The 21,248-nt window shown below is 39.1% G+C and overlaps 1 protein-coding gene across 1 annotated transcript; it reads right to left on the bottom strand.

Moving 5' to 3' along the window:
- Window positions 1-1,794: 1,794 nt before the first annotated feature.
- Window positions 1,795-20,722, bottom strand: tars1 (threonyl-tRNA synthetase 1). Its single transcript, XM_080040563.1, has 19 exons — window positions 20,576-20,722; window positions 19,449-19,526; window positions 18,880-19,070; window positions 16,229-16,352; window positions 15,457-15,578; window positions 14,616-14,733; window positions 14,464-14,528; window positions 14,158-14,236; window positions 13,808-13,954; window positions 12,744-12,842; window positions 11,390-11,556; window positions 10,461-10,623; window positions 8,640-8,777; window positions 5,473-5,550; window positions 5,284-5,384; window positions 4,198-4,302; window positions 3,763-3,835; window positions 2,585-2,699; window positions 1,795-2,448 (listed from the first exon to the last, which is right to left on the bottom strand). Exons 1-19 carry the CDS (start codon window positions 20,633-20,635, stop codon window positions 2,300-2,302), a joined length of 2,172 nt encoding a protein of 723 aa, XP_079896689.1. The 5' UTR covers window positions 20,636-20,722; the 3' UTR covers window positions 1,795-2,299.
- Window positions 20,723-21,248: the final 526 nt, after the last annotated feature.

Below are 21,248 nucleotides of genomic sequence, written 5' to 3'. Positions count from 1 at the left end.
AAAGCAAGTGAACTAGCGGACCTTCCTAGTGTGAATACACCCTTAAACTATGTCAGAGAACTGTGTCTCATTAAGAGTAAAATATAGGCCAACACAAGAAACCAAACCTGTGAACACAATTTTATTTGGTGCTGAAAAGTTCAAATTGGCCAAAATAATTGATTGCTTCTCACTTATTTTAATTACTTGTAACTTGTAGAGAAGCCAAAATCAACATTTTCATTGACCTGCATTCAGATGTGGGTCATCTCCTTCAACATCTTACACTCTAACTTCAACTTTTGTTATATGTTCCTATTTAAATGAATAAGACAGTTGCATGATTCAAATATGTCATTTCCAAATCAAACAAATATCGCATACTACAGAGTCAGTCTCAGAGCAGTAGTTTCCAAATCGTATACCTTTCAAGTACCTCATAGATATTAAAGCTCCCATATTATACACTTTTCGGTTCTATTATACACCATATTATATGGTCTTAGTGGTCCCTAATACGTTTTTCGTTAATTGTTTGCTGAAAAAAACTTTCAGATAATTTATTGTACTATGCTGATGTTCAGCTAATCTCACAATGGCCTATTTTTTAAAAAGAGCTGCAGCTCCCCTCGTAAATATACAATCTTTGAGCTCCCCCCCGCCCCCTGTCCGGAAGCAAAGCCAGATACGCCTCGCCCTCTGTCTGTCAGGGCCGTGGACCAATAAGAAATAGGGGTGTGGGCTGCACAGTGGAAGCTTCTGGCTTTCCAGTTTTTGAGGTCAGAAACGAGGAGAATTCTGACTGGAGTATATTGGGGGGGAGGGGTGGGGGTTTCAGAAAGGGGGAGAGTGAGAAAAGGAGAGATTGTTATTTTTTTTATATTTTGGCAGTCTCTAGGCACACCGTGGACCCATGGATATGTTAGAACACATTTAAAAAGTGCATTTAGCATAATATGTGACCTTTAAACCTTAGTAAACAAAGAGTGACTAAAAATAATTGAAGCCACAAAATTAAAGCTACACAAAAAGCCTTTTTTGCTTCTGTTAACAAGTTCGAGGTGTTTCTGTTCATCTACAAAACAAAGTCCCTTAGCAATGATCCCTGTTGTTACACTTCTGAACACACTGCTCTCACACTAGTTGTCGTGTGCAGTAGACAGATATAGCACCCACTAGTGGTTTGAATAATTATCTGGGAGTGAGGTGCAAACAACAAAAACTGTAGCTGTGTAATAAATTGGGCCAAGAAGATTTCCATATTGAGAGCAGAAATAATGAGATGGAGAGAAGGTCAAGCAATGCAGTGTAATATGCACTTATCTTAGTGAACTCTCCTGCCTGATTTATCCAGCTAGTTATGTGTAATTAGAAACACTTGTTATGATTATGGAAAAGGGAATGAATAGACTCAACACAGACATTACTGTTTTAAAATATGTAAAGCAGAGAAGAAAGGGTATACAAATGAAAAATGTCCCTCATGCTTTAGTGTAATGGTGCAGAAAGCAACAGTAAAATGGTGTCTGAGCTCAGTAAGCATGTAATCACAAGAAGCATCAGGTGTTTACCTTCCACAGCATCAATCATTTCCATCTGAAGTGATGATGGATAAGCGGAGAAAGGCTACGAGGATCCAGTCCTGTAGCAGGACAACTTACTGAGACTCATCGACTGCCAGCTGAACAATTATTTTAATGATCATATTAACAGACTAACTTTCTCTACACTTTACTGATGTTTGCAGCTGAATAATTAAGAGCATTTGCCATGGAAAAGAAAATGTACATCTGAAAAAAAGCAGAAACACACAGATCAAGAATAGACTGTTTATTTATCAAAATTGTAACTCGTGTACAGTTCCCTGAAGAAAGAACCCGATTTAAACTTTTAACCGACAGTTATTATGCTGTTTCCCCACAGTTAACTTTCTCAGTTCATCGTATATATGGTTAAGGTTTCAATAAATGATTTATGGTACAATTTTGTCGTACAGAGGTGGAAATCTGTTTAAAGCCCTAATCACATCGGCAGCATCTCACTAGTTGTATTTCTGTGTTAGCAGGAGGGATAACAACAATTATACTTCATTCCGTGGGTACAGAAACAACGAGACTTGATAACTGAAACATTGTGATAAGGCAACGGAGAGATGTCAGATCAGAAGAAGGTGATTTCAAGGGGACAGAAATCAGAGACTTGGCACCAGTAGTTTGATCCCTAAACAAAACCCAATTTTCAACCACATGGCCCTTCAAAGTTTCCTGGACTTGAGGTACTGTCGAGAGGACGAGCTGATAGCAGCGTACTTTGAGAAAGCTCAGAAGTCTTCTTCTGCGTTGAGACTCCTGGAGGTCTTGAGCTGTTCCAGACGCTGGATGCACTCCTCCACTGTGCGCTCGCCGTGGACTTTGTTGTCGCGGGTGCGTACGTTCACCGTGTTGCTCGTCTTCTCTTTCTCTCCCACCACTGCTCCGGGCAAGGAAACATGCAGAGAGGACAAAAGACAATCAATATCTAGATGGACAGCGACAAAGAGATAAAGGATAAAGAAAGGAAAAGACTGATAGACAGGGTGAGAGAGAGTGTGTGTGTTGCCACTGACCCAGGATGAAGTTGTACTGCGCCAACTGTGCGTTCCTGATCTTTTTGTTCAGGGTGCAGCCGTGGTCCAGGTCCACCTCAGCCATGAAGCCAGCGCTGTGGAAGTCCTGCTTGACCTGCCACGGTAACCAAAGAAACAACTCCTGGTTAAAAACAGCCATGCCCACGCCAGCATCTTTAAAAGGTTGTTTAACTACCTTTAATCCTTTGACTTATTCCATTTTTTTAACCAAAACATCCCATTTTGGAAAAGATGTCAGTGTGGCTGTAGGGAAAATTCTATTTCTGTAACCATTATTATCACAGCTGTGGACCTGCTGTCTTTTCCATTATCTGGACTGCACAGCCAGTCATTTAACAAAGGGGCTTTTTGTGCGTGTAATGTGTTTCAACACAAAAAAAAGATCAACCTTTTAAAAAGATAAACTAAAACTGAGCACAGCTTGGGGTTGATTTTTGTAGCTCTTGCCATCGGCTCTATCAATTGTAATAACACTGTAGTCGCTAACAGTAGCTTCAAAGGGGAAACAAACATGAGCAGTCAGATGATCAGACGAGCCAGCAGGTTATGCAAATGAGAAAACACCAACCCAAACGGTCTGTTCTGAAAAATCCATTACAATTGAACAACCAGCTTACTGATTGTACTTGGTCTAAAGTAGGAGCTGATGCGGCTTAACTAAGAACCTGATTACAACACCAATCTGATTTCGGACCCCTTCGTCCGTCTCCCCATTGGACCGTTTGTCTAGCAATGTCTCTGCATCCCAAGGCGTCAGCAGTTACTCTGATGAATTCAGTGTAATCATAAATAATAGAGCGGATGGCCTGAGCTACAGAAATGAAATCAAAGTTGTACTTAACTGTAGTTTTCTATTATTTAGTCGAGTAGTATATTTAAAGATGCAGAAACATGAACTGTGGAGGTAGTGACAGTATTTTATGTGGTTTTGATCGGCTATCGAGTTGAAGTTTAATACTTGATGGCCATGTCAGCAAGAATAAACCATTACAATAGTGACACAGCAAAGGTTCCCGGCCTGTGTGTAAATCACTGATAATACACTGACGGCTTGTGTTGTGTTTTATCAGGTGCCCGGTGGCTCCGGGGCACCGAGTCTGTTTGTGCTGCCTTTGAAGTGGAAATATGGACTGAAATAGCGGCGGTCAGCAGTTCACCTTCTGCGCGTACTCCTCACAGGTGGGTCCCACTGGTACAACCATCACTTGATTAGGAGAGAGCCACAGCGGCCTGGAAACGGAACACAACAGACATCTGCATCTTACTAATTAGCAGAAAAGGAGGCCATGTACCTATGCAAATATGTACAACCCCCCAACAGAACTAAGGGTTATTTTTAGTTATATCAGGCAATATATGAAAGTTATTACCGGAGGGATGGGTATTGTTTTAGGTAAGGTTTTATCAATGCAAAAATGTATCCAGCTTAGCGACTCTCTTTTAGATACAACTCTCTATAATTGGGAGCAATAATAAGTATAGTATCCTATCCCTAGTTAACAGTGCTCAGAAAGAACAACAATAAAACAAAACACATTTATGTCAGCTCCTTCTAGACAAAATAGCCGTTCATAAAAAGATTGTTTCCAAACCATTTGCCTCCGTAGTTTTCAGTCAGAATAGCGATCATCCTCTCTACTGATCCCAGGATGGCTCTGTGGATGATCACTGGTCTCTTCTTGTCGTCACCGTCCTGGCTACATGTAAAGAGGGGAAAGAAACATTAGAAACTTGCACAAAGAGAGAAATCCAACAGGGAAAACTACAGTGATCATCTGGGGGTATAGGTATTATTTTGTCAGTCTGCATTGTAAATGTGTTTTTCCTTTTCACAAGACAAAATGGATTTCTCTTCATCCGAGAATCAAATCCTTTGGTGGGTATATTTGCATGACGGATGTTAATAAGTGGAGTAAGTTTCATGAGCGTCAGACTTTCCTTGTGGTAGAAAGCAACCCTAGCCCAACCCTAACCCTACAGATAATGAATGGAATTCAATGTAAATAGCCCCAAAATGGACTGGCTTGCTGTGAAAAGCACCCCCTCTCAAAATTTTATTTTCTTCATCCGAGAATCAAATCCTTTGGTGGGTATACTTGCATGACTGATGTTAATAAGTGGAGTAAGTTTCATGAGCGTCAGACTTTCCTTGTGGGAGAAAGCAACCCTAGCCCAACCCTAACCCTACAGATAATGAATGGAATTCAATGTAAATAGCCCCAAAATGGACTGGCTTGCTGTGAAAAGCACCCCCTCTCAAAATTTTATTTTCTTCATCCGAGAATCAAATCCTTTGGTGGGTATACTTGCATGACTGATGTTAATAAGTGGAGTAAGTTTCATGAGCGTCAGACTATCCTTGTGGGAGATAGCAACCCCAGCTCAACACTAACCCTACAGAAAATTAATGGAATTCAATGTAAATAGCCCCAAAATGGACTGGCTTGCTGTGAAAAGCACCCCCTCTCAAAATTGATTTCTCTTCATCCGAGAATCAAATCCTTTGGTGGGTAATATATTTGCATGACTGATGTAAATAAGTGGAGTAAGTTTCAGGGGCGTCAGACTTTCCTTGTGGGAGATAGCAACCCTAGTACTTAACAAAAACATAAAGCATTTTACAGCCACTCTTCTGCTTTTTCATTTACATTCAAGTAAAAAGGCAGCAGGAGAGTTACCTGACAAAGGTGAGATTGAAGCGGATTGGGAGCTGGAAATCAAGTTGGATTGTGGCACACTGATGGTACCGGCCAATGGCATCCTTGATCTGAATGTCAATCTGTAAACAAGGCACACATGGGATAAGTGTGACCCCTCATGCTGTTTTACCGTTAAAGTTTATATCGTTGCTGCAGTGCATGGCTCACCTTTGGTCCATAAAAAGCTCCATCGCCTGGGTTGAGAACCCATTTCTCCCCAAAGTCATTCAAACTGTTCTCCAGTTGCTGAAAAAACAAACAATTATGTCTTTGTTACAAAGTCAATGGCTGACTGACCAACATGCAGGTAAACAGCAGTGTTAAGCAAAAAAGCTGTATTTCGACCTGACATTTTCTTCATCTGGAACTAATCACTGGACTGAGAATGTTAACGTCTCAATAATATTTTATGGTTGCTTGTGGGAGTTAATGAGGTGAGGGAAACATGCAGCAAGTTCTGTTCCAGTCACTATGCCAAGTTTACAGGTGTGTGTGTGTTTAATTTTCCACCTTTTTGCATTCAAACATTAATCATAAAAAAAGACTGCTGAATTTAGGAAAGGTTTTCCCCTGAGAAAAGTGTTCTGATAAGTCAATCAAAGTGCTGTACAACTTAATTAGATTTGTTTAATCTATTAGAAGAATATATGTGGATACGTTCCCCTCTTCATTAGTATCATTGTACATAATGTGATTTGCTGGAACCTAAGATGGAGTCAAATCTTTTATGTGGATCTTGTGGGCTGAAAAATTAAGCATTTTCTTTTAAACAAGACATGTATGCATTTGAAGCACTAAGACATTTTGACAGCCGGCAGACTGCAGTAGTTTAAGATGCAATTTTTTAAACAAACCCTGAATCACACCAGCCAAAAAAACGACACAATATGACAATCAACAAGGGGGGAGACGACACATGGTTGGGGATGTGTAAAAAGCAAAGGGGGAACAATCAAGCATCTTTGTGGCACAGATGGAGTGTTGCAATGCGCACCGCTGATGTAAGATTCCACTGGCGGAATGAAACATACCACTAACAATCAGATAAAGAGGAAAACAAATGTATTGTGTGCTGTGTCCTTGTCAACAGACACCTCTTCGTCCATTCAGATGCTGCCAGTGAAAAGCCGACCAGACTACTAAACTATTTGAATGTGCTTCATATACTTCTGGTAAAAGCAACAAATGCAGTTAACTGAATGGTCATTTAGTGTTTGTTTTACAGATGCATCTAGTGGCCTACAAGTTGTCTAAAGACTAGACCCCTCTGTGTTTCGTGTAATGCTGGAAGCACCAAGCATTAAAGACTCTTTAGCACCCCAGTTTAACTCTTGTTGTTACTTTGTTAAAGCTAGTTGTAAACATCACCTGCCCCTCTCCCAGAGCAACTCCGAGCTGAAATCACTATGTTAATATTAGAGGTGGGCATAGATTAATTTTTTTAATCTAGATTAATCTAGATTAATTTTGAAATTAATCTAGATTAATCTAGATTAAAATGGCTCATTTGAATTCATTCATAAAATGTGTGTGCTCCTAAATAATGACTCAAAGTAAGTCTTTGAGAACGTGTTTCTCAAGCCAGGTGGCGCATCAGACCAGGGGCTCATCTCCTGTTTCCAACATGCATCACAAACTGCTTGAGGAAGCTGTTCTACTATGATAATTGGTGATGAAAATAAATAATGTTCAACAAGATGTACTTGTGTTTACAAACTGTTTATTCAGTTAAACATGAACTTTGAACTGTAGGCCATAAGAGGTAACGATGAATTGTTTAGGGCTGCAACTAACGATTATTTCAATAATCGATTAATCGGTCGATTATTTTTTCGATTAATCGATGAATCGGATAAAAAAAATAAACATTTGTAAATGCTGCATCTTTATTCAAAAACTGAACATTACTTCAAATTCACAGTGCACACTGAAGTGTCAAAACACCAGGTTATTGCTCCAACGTCCCGGAACTATTAAAAGTAATATTAAATGATAAAAAATTAATAATAAACTTAACTGGGATAACACAAAAAAAAACATACAATGTATGATATACATTTATACAGTATAAGGGATGTCCATGGTAAACCAGTCAACCGATAATATTTTTAACCGGTAAATACTAACGGTTAAAAAAATTAAATCATCTTAATTTCTCTCAGATGACAGGAGAGTTAATTTGTATTGATATTGATACCATTTTCAAGACTCCTTAACGATCCAAGTCTTTATTGATATCAAAATTGATAATTTTCTATTATTTTGTTGAAATAGAACTTGTATTATTGCTTTAATTGCTGATATGATCATAGCTCTAGATAGGACATTAAACAGGTCATAATTCCATTCCATCTTTACTATCTATTTTATCTTGCTGGGAAAACAAGTTTCGCCAAAATCTCAAATTTCTTTTTTTTTGTGTTGCATTTGAACACATCAATCATATTACTGAGCCGGCCTGAACACATCACAGTTGACATGTTTGCTACTTTTTTTAAGCTAACTAGCTTTATATCCTTCCGATTTTAACATGGATTTAAAATCTGGATCACTATTTTTAACTGACGGGACTTTCTACACCGTTCGGTTGTATGATTACTGCCGCTGCATTGAATGACTGTTGATGCGCCGATGCCGATTCTCCGAGCACGTCTGCACACCGTCTGCAGCAGCAGCTGACAGAGTTTTTTTGGACTAGACGGATACTGAGTTGATGGAGTTTTTTTAACCCAAAGAAAGCAAAGGTACAACACTTATATAGGCCTGCAGTCCAGTGTTAGATATGACCAAAATACAAGCTGTGGCCGCTCACACTATAGCTTTCCCGCACGTGAAGCGAGCCTTCACGTGCGGAAGGGGGTTCACCCCGACGGCGAACAGCATCTCCCCTGAGCCGAACAGGAGGTGGAATTAAGAGATTAACGGCGATATTTTTTTTATCGCCCGATAAGAGTCTGGCGTTAACGCAGCCGTTAACGCCGTTATCGGCCCACCACTAGTTAATATATAATAGAGCTGGTCCACAGAGAGGGAATTTGATTTGACAGAAAAGGCAGGCCGTGACAGTATCGCTTTAGATTCTCTAGAGATTTTTATTTAAATTTTTTTGCTTCAGAAATGATAGCAGTTCTGCAGAATAAAACGCATGGTTAAAATAAAAATGTTCTCTGGGTCTACAAATGACACTCTTCCATTTGCTGTGTGTGAAGTGGCTCCAGAGGGTCCATCTTGATAATGATGTCGTAGATCAGCAGCATCTTTATTCTCCAGTAAGACTCTGTGAGAGCACATTTACAACCATATGAAAGAAACAAAGAGACATTCTGAATGATTACCTTTTCTGCTTGGTCCCAGACGGCCACATCCCCCAGGAATTTCTCAGGTCTTGTGGACAGGTTGAGTTTGAACGTGAAGCCAAACACCGCGTAAACAGTGCGCAGGAAGTCCAGGCAACCCTTGATCTCCTCCTCAATCTGGAGTGAAAAAAATAAAACGGAATGTGACAGAATTAGCATAATCTATTCTGGACACATAACCACAAGTTTCATTTCTGTTGAAATTAATGATTTCATCTTTGTGTGTGCTGGTGTTAACACAAATGAATTATACGATGTAATCAGAGGAGGAAAAACTCATTTTGTATGAGATGATTGAACATTTCAAGTAGCTTCATTGTTATGAAATTAATTGCTAAATAATAATTCTTAAGTAAGGCAATCATGCACATCCTTCTATACATGTGACCAATCACAGGTTTTAAGCAAGCCACTTGGATGTGGTACAAAAAGACATAAAACACTCTTTCTCTTTCCGAAGTCCCAAATGTGAGCTACCATCTACAGCGAGATTACGAACTCCATGGCAAGTAAGATGAACCTATCTCCTCAAGCAGTCTGCTTCACGATGGCTTGAATTTGGTGAGTCGCAAAATATATTTGACATCCAATGAATGAACTATCCAATCCACTGCTGATAAAAAAATAAAAGGAAAAGCACATTTGAACAAACTAATTAAGAAATCTCATCTGTCTTCCAAACTCTGGTTTGTGTGCATCGATGTTGGCAGCTCTCCTCTTTGCTGAGAGGAATTAACATGCAAGTTGCTACACCAGACTGCAGCAGCCTGTGGAGTCTTCTCTCTTTGCCCGCGAATGGAATGTGACAAACTGCTCACTGACAGCATTACCCAAATTTATTCAACAAAGTGTGCCAGGGAGATGCTGATGTACTGAAAGAGTGAAAAATTAAACTGGGCTTCCTTTCAAGCAGGTGTAATAGCAAGCGAACGCATTTATCAAAAGGTTCTGCCAGAGAAATTCAAAGGAAAAATGTGAAGATTGAAAATTGAATGTGGTGGATCTTTAGGCGTTCTGCACAGATTTAACATTGTACTCCCAAATCACAAAAATCAATGCGGCAGAAACAGAGATATTATCTTTTTTTATTTCATGCATTCTTATTCCCAATCAAAACCAGCCGCCCACGTTACCCATGATGCAATTTAACTGCAATCTGAAGATGCTACAGACGTCTGGTAAACTCAAGTCTCAACATAAGATTATTTTAACTTTCAAACTTGTTGTCTGTGCACATGCTGCTGTTACGCAATTTATTATTATTTATCCATACCGCTCCCTCTGGAAGGTACAAAGGTTGTAAATCACTTTTAACATATGCAGTAGTACTCCCAGAAGGATTTTTATACAGACTTTATGCAGTTTCAGAGGTGGGGCCCTAGTTTATAAAAATGTTATTCTTAGTATTGAATAATCCCATCAACATAAATCAAAACCAATTTGTTTTGAGGCCACCTGGAACCAAACGTTAGACTAGAATATGTTTGTAAACCAATCTGTGGTCCCTGCTGCTGTAAACAACAACAGTGAAACAGTAGCTTTCCAGGAAGCTTTTTAACTTCAAAAACAGTGTTCCAGGGATCCAATATTCCTTTGAGTAAAGATTGTTCATTCAGTTGTGAGAATATATCTTAGAAAATGTTTACTTCTCTGGCACTCCCAAATTTAAATAGTCCACCTTTTAAAAAATAAAATAAAACATCAGGCAACTTTTTTTTCATTAGACTTCAATGATTCCAGAATGTGGTTGTGTTGTGTGAACCTGGCTGAGTAATGGCATAGCATGAGTGTGGGTCTCACCTGGTCCATGGTGCAGAAGATATGAGCATCATCCTGCTGGAAGCGGCGGACACGTGTGAGGCCTGTCAGCGCTCCCGACAGCTCGTTCCTGTGCAGGACGCCAAAGTCGGCCATGCGGATGGGCAGCTCTCTCCAGGAGCGTGGCCGGTGATCAAACATCAGACTGAAGCCAACAGGCCAGAGAAGCAAAGTGTGAGAAAAAAAAACACACACAAAGTACAATTGCAGACTTCAACCTACAATTATCATCACAGTAACTGAAAAAATGCTCTGCCGCTTCAATACTACTATGAGAGACGATCAATATTTGATTTAACTTGACATCCAACACTGACAAAATGTGTTTTTACGAGCTCAATTTTCATTTCATTTCATCTCCAGAGTGGGCTGCCCATGTGGATAGCACAGAGATTGGAACAGTAAAAAAAAAAAAGAGATAAAAGATTTAAATACAAAGAGCTACAGTCTGGCCCCCCTCACACTGCAATGCAGCATTCAGCAGGAAATTGAAGTGGGTCATTTAACCACTGGAAAAATGGCAAGAGCATCAGTCCATTACAAGCTAAACTGAACTGGATAACGAACTAGTGTAGCGGTGAATTATGAAGCCGTTTCACAAAAGACTGAGTCAACGACTGATAACAAAACCCCTGTGCAAACTCTCACAAAGCTGTTCCAAGCATGGTGAAACATCGCTTAATGGTTGTCCCTGTTTGCCCTGGTACCGAGTTATCTTCTTTGTGTGAAAATGTATATTTATCAATATTGTATTGAATATTTTGTACTGTGACAACTAAACTCATTTAATGCTGATAAGGAACAGCCTTGCCTCCAATCTATCAATATTGACAGATGGTCTGATTTTCTATACACTTTATGTTAATTAAGTTTGCTCAACTCTTAAAGTGAGTGACAAAAGGAGGCCTCACCAGTGTCCCGGGCAGTTCATGGGTTTGAGGGCGAAGGTCTCCTTCTCAGACTCGAAGGAGAACATGTTCTCGCTGTAGTGCTGCCAGTGTCCGGAGGTCTGCCACAGCTTAGCGTTGTAGATGTTGGGCGACACCACCTCCTGGAAACCCCTCTTCCTGTACTCACTCTGCCAAAAGACAAGAAAGGGTTCTCACAAAGAAGAAAATAATAAGACTGTTCCGAGTTAATGGCGCCTCCAGCAACTCAGCGTCATAATGCTTTGTACACATCACAACTGGTTACAACCTGGGGACTCACTGTTAGAACGTACACAAGTCTGTAAGCAAAGGCTGAGATTTTGAAAAATAATCTACCTCTAAGGATGTTTACGCCCTACATATAAAATGGTAAATGGAAAGGAAAACCTAGTTATTAGGGTTATGGTGCTTTTATACACCTTGGGTGGAAGCAGGAAGCCGAGAGCGATTATAAAATAAAAAAGGGCAATTTATTTTTAATCCCGAGTCCCGACAGTCATACCCTACAAACATTTGGATGGTGTAGTTGTTTTGTTGCTTCTATGAGCAGAAACAGATCTCATTACTCAAAATCTCTTCAGTCAGAAATCCATTGTACCACATTAAAGTGAAATTGCCTCCAATCTCCACAGCGTTGTGAGTGCAATAACTGAAAGTGAATGTTTTAAATTGGATTGATTTAACAAAGCAAGTTCAACAAAGCTTTCTTCAGTGTTGCCCATCACGTCTGTTTTAGATGTTTCCATTTATTCCAAAGAAATTGGCTACCAATAATAACAAGCTATTTGGACATTCATAAATAGTTTTATATTCAAAATGAAGAGTTCACACTGAGCAGTTTTTCTATGATCTGTCCATAAATGAGAAATGTTGTGAGTGTGAAATCAATGTGTGATCCTCTATTTACAGCCTTATTGTTGTGGGAAGAGAAGCTGTGGATATGAACATGTATTCAGTCGTTAATAACTGTGCGTACATGCATGCACATATTAATATTTAATACTGTTTGTATTATAAATGCAGCCACTGGTTTCTAGGTCTTGATATAATACCTTAATTTTTCAGTTTCAAGACCATCATAGACCTATATAACCAAAACATGTTCTACTCATCTGCAGGAAGAAACACATCTAAAGGGATTTCATATAGCAAAAATCTATCTGTTAAATACATGAAGCCATTGTTCTTATAAAAAGGTCCACGTCTGTCTTTTCCTTTTCCTTACGTCTCCCGGTAAATTCAAACTTTTAAACTTGTACTGTCTTTTCTTATGTATTAAAAGTTAAGAGTGAGACAAAAGCAATTATCCACGGTGGGTCTGGGAGCTTTGACTTACCCTGATGAATTGAACCAGGCTGTTGTAGATGTAAGCTCCCTTAGGCAGGAAGAAGCAGCTCCCTGGACTCAAGTCATGGAAGAAGAACAGGTCCTGCTCCTGAATAATTATTTAAAAAAGGGATCATTAGCGTAATGGAAAAATACAAAGGGCCATCAATCAGGCCAAACTGGTTTCACTTTGGCACAAAAACACAGTTCATTATAAACTTGTACCTTGTAATAACAATGTACAAGTTTATGGTTTTTTGGACTATGGCGCAGCTCACTCACTATACAACAACTGTTATATATTACACTGATTGAATGACAACAACAACACTCACACACCCTGAACTGCCAGTTCTCGTTCAATATTGACATTAGAGATTATTTTATAAAAATAAAAACAGCCTTACAATTAAACTGTGACGCTGCCTCGTGCCATGGGTTAATTTTGTCATCGCTCACAGCTAAACATTACTCATGGAATATATAAGCTTTAAGCTTATGCCTGCTCCTTATCAATCTTATCCTTGTTTTTATTTAGATAAAATCGGTTGTGTGCATTTTATCTCTGTTTATCTCAGATTTTTTTTTCTTTTCTTCTTTTAAATGTTGATTGTTCGAGAATAAATAAAAATCAAATCATGGCGAAATTTTCACTCATGCCATTCTCAGTATTTCTTGGTAGATTGAGCAAATGACTAATACATGTAAATGAACAACTTTCATCTTTGACATTTAAAAACCTAAAAAAAAAAAAAAGGATTTGCAACTTTGCTGCTGCAAATGCACCAGGAGCCCTTCATTTTCACACTGTTCAGAAATAGCTTTGAATTTCGTGTCTGCCGGAGAAGGTGTGACTGGGTAAAAGCAGGCCTGCGTCAAACCCAATCCTGGATTTTAGAAACGTGTGAATTGAGTGAGATCGTCTCTGCAACTCTGCACTCAGATTGCAGTTTCATAACCTAAAACAAACATATACCATAAATAACCTTTCTATGTAAGAAATAAAATCCCCCTTAGGAGAGCACTTTAAAATCCCTATGGACATGTATTCCTTCTTCACACTGCAGCTCATACCCGGCCCAGTTTGCGGTGATCTCGGTTCTTGGCCTCCTCCTGAAACTTCTCCCACTCTTTGAGCATTTTGGGATCAGGGAAGGAGATCCCATAGATCCTCTGGAGGGTTTCCATGTCCGCCTTTCCCTCCCAGTATGTAGATGAATTCTAGCACAACACAAAGAGTATGTTAGCTTTCATCAGTATTTTGGGTCCATCAAATACCTTGAGAATAAAACATAGGATTACACTATTCTAAAAATGGGGAAAAATGTTTTGCAGTACTTCCTACTTTGTTTAACAGTCTTTTTGTCCACATTTGCGGTTACAACTGGTGTACATGAAACAACGCTGAAAACAGAAAGGCTCACCTTGTGGATTTTCAGGGCCTTGATCTTCCCAGTATGTCTCACATGGGGCCCCCGACACAAGTCAATTAAGGGACCACACCTGAAATGCAGAATGTTTGAGTGTTGAGTTTTATTTATTTTTCCATGCTGAATAGGAAAACCAGTTGCAGGATAAGGCTATAGGCTACTGTGGCTTTAAGCAAACAATACCCACATTAGGTGCACTAGGATGTGTCTATGGTGTAGGTGTCAATTTATAAAAAAATAAAAAATCACAACAATTAAACTTTAAAGTTAAACTTTTACATGCACAGGGCCTGGACTCACCTGTAAACTGTGGTAGTGGGAGTGGTGACCTTCTCATTCAGAATGCGGCACTTAAACTGGTTGTACTGTCGAGGGGCAGAGGTGGTGTTATTTTCCATTTAAATTGTGAAATCTCTCTTTATTTCTTTGGTTACGTTTGTGTTTTGAGATACCTTGAACATTTCCAGCAGAGTTTCCTTCTTTATCTCCAGCCTCTCAAACGGCTGCTTCTCCTTGATAATTTTCTTGCACAAGGTCTCAAGACCTGGGAAGTCATTGCTCGATACGCCCCTGTCCAAAACATCAGAAGATAAATACAACAAGAACGTTCCAGATAATTACAAAGACAGCCTTATGTAGTCCTACACTTATAAACAAACTGCCTTCAATGCTAAATTTAGCATGCCAGTGTTTGTAGAGGGCATCGTGGATGTGACCGGACATTTAGCCATGTGGCCAGACCTTTTGTCCACCACTGTTATTGGTTGACTTCCAGAAACCAGTAACCTCTGCCAAGCGAGGGCAGTCCTTGGCTTTGGCTCTTGAGCAATGTCAAAATATCTTTGCAAAAAAGCAGTCTCCAAGAATGCTATTAGCATAAAATGACTTCATTAAGGAGGTTGTGGAATTAATTAGACAGCTTTCTTCAGGCTCTCCTGCTGTATAAAGCAAGGAGAAATGCACCTGTTTCAGAAAGGTCAAGTGAAAAAGTTGTTTATGAGGAGAAGAAGAAGAAGTGTGTCTCTGTGTTTTGAATAGATTTGCCTTTAAGCTTCCCATCCCAGGAGGCAGATATAGAAAGATGTCATTTAAAATTCACGCCCAAGAAAAATCCGGCTTGACAGCTTTAGCGTCATTACAGTCCACCTGTTTTTGTGTTTGCCAGCAGTCTTAGACAGTGAATGGGACTGGCGGCTGCTAAGCCTCGAAGTACACAGCAAAATAATACTGAGAGCTGACTGGCACAACTGATTAAACAAACAAAATCTGAACCCAAAAGCCTGTGCCACTTACTCATTCTCCAGGAACATGTCGTAGTAGAAGCCGTTCTCAATGGGAGGACCGTAGCACAGGCAGCCTCCATACACTTTCTCCATGGCTTCGCCTAAGATATGGGCGCTGGAGTGCCAGTAAACCTGAACAATATACCAAAAGAAAAAAGACATTTCCATGTAAGTAAATTAGCAGTACACTCTATCACATTTTTTTTCCAAAGAATGAGAATCATTTCTGGCTTGGAAAGACATCGTTGACCTTCGTGTCTGTGCTGATGTTTCAACCATTCACTGTGCTGTAGTCTTTGATGAAGCTTTTAAGAGAAATGTAACCAACTAAACTGTGTAAAATCACTTTCTTTGAATGCTGACAATACAAAAGACGATACAAATCTGAAAGAAATATTCTACAACAGCTGCTCGTACCATAAAAAGCAAACTGACTGAGGAGTCTCTAAAGAATTTAAAATGTCAAATAGCTCTTCTTCAGGTAAAATATACAGCTCCTTGTATAGACAATAAAGCAGAAAAAGAGCTTTTATTTTAGAAGCAAGTTTTGTTATTCTCAGAGACGACTTGCTGCCATTGTATGTGTAGTATAAGTGTTTAACATTTGAACATTCCACTTGATGAGTTTGTGGGTCAAACCCTTGGTGAATTTGACAGCTTTTTTGAAGGTTAATTAATACTTGTACACCATTCATCACTTTCACCTTGTGTTGTGTACTGGTAAACAAAATAATATATGAGTTACAAGCACGTGTGTCAGACCAGGGGTGAGGTTGACTTACAGCTTGAGCCTCCTCATCGTCAAACTTGAGCAACTGAAGGCTGCAGTCTTCCTCCAGGGGTCTGTCCAGGTCCCACACATTGTTGTTCACTTTAGCAATGACTGTGCTGTCAGCGAGGCCTTGACTAGAGATTACAAAATGAAAGTATTCCACGTTAAATTATTTTGCTGATGTAGGACTTCTTAAATACCAACTTCAATCGTCTTTTGACATAATACTGGAAAGACCAAGTAAAGAGGACAAGAATAAAACCTTCTGTAACATCCCCTACAACTTTAATATTAGAGTGCAGTGTGTAATATTGGTGTATTTTGGCATCACCTAGTGGTGAAACTTCTAGATTGAAACATTCCCTCTCTACCCCTCCCATTTGGAGAATTTACAGAAGCTATGGTTGCCTTCAAGGACAATAAGCTAGTTACTCAAGATGGCTTCATACACCACTGCGTCAGTTTATTTAGTGATTAATTCTCCAGTACTTATTCTTCGTCCTCCAACAAGTGCATTTCTGGCGGACACCCATTATAGATAAAAAACACATAAGGGCGTTAAGTTGTCTGTTATGTGCTTCTGTAGAAACATGGCGGGTTGCCCTGCTTCTTTGTAGATATAAAACGCTCATTCTAAAAAGGTAATAATTTTTTTTTTTATATTTTCAAGCAATTATACACTAATTAAAACAAACTTATGACTATTGTATTCCATTTCTACCAAGAACGTTCTAAAAAAAATGCAAATTCCCTTTACACACTGCACCTTTAAAACATGTTTATCAAAATGACCAATTCCAATACTGATTACCTAATTGCTTGAAGAACATGCCAACTACGTGTGCATGACCACCTGAAAATGGTGAGTCAAACTAGAGCTTTCAATTTCATCTGCCATTCTTTGTTTTTACATATATTATATCCAACAATATGTACTATTGTATATTGACCATACTGTTAGAGAGATCATTCTAAGACTAACCTAAATTAATTTTCTTTCAAACCTATGATTCTTTTAGTCATTTTTTTTTGTCAAAGATTTTTCTTGACTTCTTGATGGTCTAAGAAGGTTGGTGGGTGTCATTCTAAATTACTGTTCTCTTAATGTGGGTGCTGGGAAGCCCTTTGAAACTGTAACAGTGATTACAGGCTGTACCAATAAACTTGACAGCTAGTCTTTGGAAACGAAATTGCTGAAGCACCCTTGAGGTTTTCCTTCTTTCTTTTCTTTGTGCTACATGAAAGCGAGGCGACACATTTAATCAGTAACAATTACTACCGTAATTTTCGGACTATAAGCCACAACTTTTTCCCCATTTTTCGACCCTGTTATTACACAGCACAGTATATGTTCTGTAGCTACTAGGGATGGGCGTTAGTAATCGGGTACTCCTCGTTTCAAATGAACTCGATTGGTGGATGAGGAAAATCTTTTTTTTTTGTCTGTAGCCTTTAGGCTGGCGGGCCGCCCTATTTTAAAATGTTATAAACGTGTACAAAACGGCACAAAACGGATAAAATAAAGTTTAACAAAATTAAATATTTTGATGCAAGTGCAATAAACTGAGCATTGTGTCAAACAGCAACTGCAAATAACTGCCACCTCCGTGCCACCGCAGCGCAGCCTGTGTTCTTCACGGCACCGCGGAGCTGAATGCGGTCTCTCCTCCTTCCAGAACATTTTCAGGAATATAACTGTCCAATTATTTCAAAGCAGATGATACAGTTACGTTTATAAAAAGGGGAGATGACACCTATTACTCTCAGTTAGTAATGAGTAGACTCCAGGTGAGCATGCAAGGTGCTCTCCGCTTGGAAAGAAAAGTAAAGAAGAAGCAAGGCTTACTTCAGGCAAATTCGCTCCGAGCCAACAACAGTTAAGAAGCCTTCAATAGGGAATATGGGGATAAGATTCAAAAACCGACCGGTGTAAGGTTCCGTTAATGAGGAATTAGTCGCGATAATTATTCACGGACACGGAGTGAGCATTACGCGGTTGGATATACAACAAACAATCTGCTTTGGTGAGTTATTTATATGTATTTAAATTGAAGGACAATAATTTTATAATATTTGCTGCCCTTCTTATTTTAAATGGTGACTTAGACTATTTTTTTTTGTTACAACTACAGCCCATGCTTTTTTTCTCCCCAACGCAGACCTACTCGATCGGTTTAAATGGTGGCCTGTCTATTTAATTACTTTCAGTGAGGAAAATGTGTTTTAAACATGTGGAAAAAAATCCTTAATATTATATGGCAACTGACTGTTTGACAATAAGCATTGACCGCTTTATTGCGGTGAACCGTTGTTCTGTAGACAGATGCGTTGCGTTCTAAAAATAGAAAAAAGTTTAATGAGAAATCGATTGATCCTCGAGGAATGCAAGCGATCACACGAGTAGCAAAAACACTCGTGCCCATCCCTAGTAGCTACTATTGCACTAAATGGTAACACTTGAATACGTTATGCAAATATGCAACTTGTTTGTTGAAATGTTAATAAATGGGAGCTTCCTCAAGCAGCCATCTCTTTCCCGACAATCCCCTCTGTGCACGAACTCTTACATATGGTAATTAAACATTATAACACCTGCGGCTTATAGTCCAGTGTGGCTTATAGTGCGGAAAATACGGTACTATATCCCATCATTACACTGACCTGATCCCACAGGCCACTTGGTACGGTGTGCTCTTCCAGGACTCAGCCTCTACCACCTTCCCATCAGGCAGGGTCACCTTGATGGGCTTGCTATCCTTCTCAGCCCTCTCTGCCATCAGGGCTTCATGCTCCGCCTTCAGCTTTGTGTACATAGTAAGACGCTCCTCAATGTACTCAGGTGGTGGCGATAGCTGAACAGCAACACAAACGGAGGGAAAAATGGTTGGTTGGTTGATATCACTATTTTCTGTACTCGCCAGCAAGTCATTATTTGCATAAAAGATTAGGTCCCTCTTAAAACAAAGACAGCTGGCAGTCTTAGGTGACCATCTACTCAATCCATTTTTAACATATGTGGTGGTTTGGCAGATTAAATGTTTGACTATATTAAGATCTGATCATAAACGTCAAAGACCATTAAACTGGCGCTGCAACTGCTTTCAAATATTTGAGCATGCAATCACAGCAACACTAGACCAACACCACAATTATGCAATCTTGGGAAACAAGGCACTATTATGATTTCTAATAATAGTATATATTTTATGATACTTAATTGGGCAACTCACCTCGGCCCTGCCTCCAGAGTCCCCAGCAGCACCTTTAGCCTTCTTCTTTCCTCCATCTTTACCGCCTTCGGGTTTTCCCTGTCAATAGATCACACCATGAATTGAATGACCTTTTATCAAGAAGAAAGTAGATTTAAGACACGTTTAGTATTTTTTGATTTGATTTGATTTAGTTTATTTCAGACATCCACATACAAAACAAAATGAAAAGCATGGAAATACAATAAATATGCCTGAAAAGGAGCAGGAAGAAGTATACACTTATTTAATCCTACCCCTTTCCTTAAAAAAAATAAAAATCAAAATATTTATTAAATAAAAAAAATAAAATAAAAAAATAAAATAAAATAAAACAAAAACAACAATTATATTCGCTTCTCTTATCCAGTATGCAGCTGGATTAGACACAACTTCATGGCTACGCACATAATAATACAGATAATAATAGTAACATACACAGCTTACATTAGACACATCAACACTACAAAAATCTGTTATTTTAACGTGATTGGTGGTGGTTATATGAGACATAGAAGGGAAAATATGACTTAAACCATTTCACAAAAAGTGCACGTTTTATCCAGCATATACAGTATTTCCACAGACTACTTCCAGACCTTGCGATGCTTTTTATGCCAATCGGAATAAAACTAAAGATCAATTATACAATAACAAAACTGCAGAGAAAAACTTAATTAATAACTCTGTGGATTAGAGGGTCATTTTTTTCGTTGCCCTTTAAGATTAAGAGTGAGCTTGCTAGGTATTGTTCTAGCATGTGTGTTAAAAGCCACTGATAGGCAGTGAAACATTAAATTGACAGAATTTGAATTAAGTCTGGCGTAAGACTCTCCATAGCCATGTCGATACGTACAGCCTACAAGCTTTGCCAAACCATACAATCAGATTGGACATACATGTAATGTTGCACATTTAACCGCCCAAGAACAGGACATGAAACATTTTTTTCACATTTTAGGTTAAGACAACACAACGTAAGGGTTAGCTCTCCACGTTATTGCTGGAGCCTATAGCTAAATGACAGCATGAATGTGACTAAAGGCTAGGCTAACTGCTAGCTTGGTAATATGACTTATATGAAGCCGGTCGCGAGAATGAGGTATCACCTTTTTCTTCGCGTCCACTTGTAATTCGCTCATTTTCTCCACGACAGCCTGGTCAGCCATAACAAGTGAGGAGCTACCTCAGTTGAGAGATAACTTTTTGAAAGTCCGGGCAGTGTGCAGCGAATGCGGGGACGGGACGGGTGCCGGGTGCCGGGTGAGGAGTGATGACGTATCCCGGATATTGTTATTCTGATGCAACATTGCTGTGGCCATGGAGGCTGTGCTTTGTCTGACACAGATCATACTACTTGCTGTAGTTTGGTCTGGCTTTGCGAGACACAGGATAACATCAGCTTTTTGTATATAACATTACCTGTTAAAGTGTTTTAAAGGTCAATATATTAAAGCAAAGTTATTTTGCTTTTGAACCCACCCAGTGCATGATAGTAAGAATTGTTGCAAGGCATTTGCAACAGGAAAACAGTTGTCTATTATGCAGTTACCCAGCATAGGTAACTTTATATGCTGGTAGGTACCCTATATAATAATTTCCAATATGCTAGGTTTCAAATAACACCGTGTACGACAGTGATTTCTTATGATAAGTTAAAAAATAAATAATAATAATCATAGTTGTGAGCAGGACTTTGTGACATATGCTACTAGCTCTCCAATTATTTGGAGTTAAAATTATCATTTTCTTCCATGTCAACCCCAAATCACAATAGGCTTA

Source organism: Ammodytes marinus (assembly GCF_949987685.1).
Source record: "Ammodytes marinus genome assembly, chromosome: 2".
Taxonomy (NCBI): Eukaryota; Metazoa; Chordata; class Actinopteri; order Uranoscopiformes; family Ammodytidae; genus Ammodytes; species Ammodytes marinus.
The sequence above is the reverse complement of the archived record's forward strand: the minus strand, read 5'-3'. Positions and strand labels throughout refer to the sequence as shown.

Coding starts and splice junctions, on each gene's coding strand:
- tars1 (XM_080040563.1), bottom strand. CDS start 20,635: ATGGCTGACCAGGCTGTCGTGGAGAAAATGAGCGAATTACAAGTGGAC. Junction 14,529..14,615: donor CTCTGCTGGAAATGTTCAAG/GTATCTCAAAAC, acceptor GCCCCTCGACAG/TACAACCAGTTTAAGTGCCG. Junction 5,551..8,639: donor TCTGGGACCAAGCAGAAAAG/GTAATCATTCAG, acceptor TTGTTTTTTCAG/CAACTGGAGAACAGTTTGAA.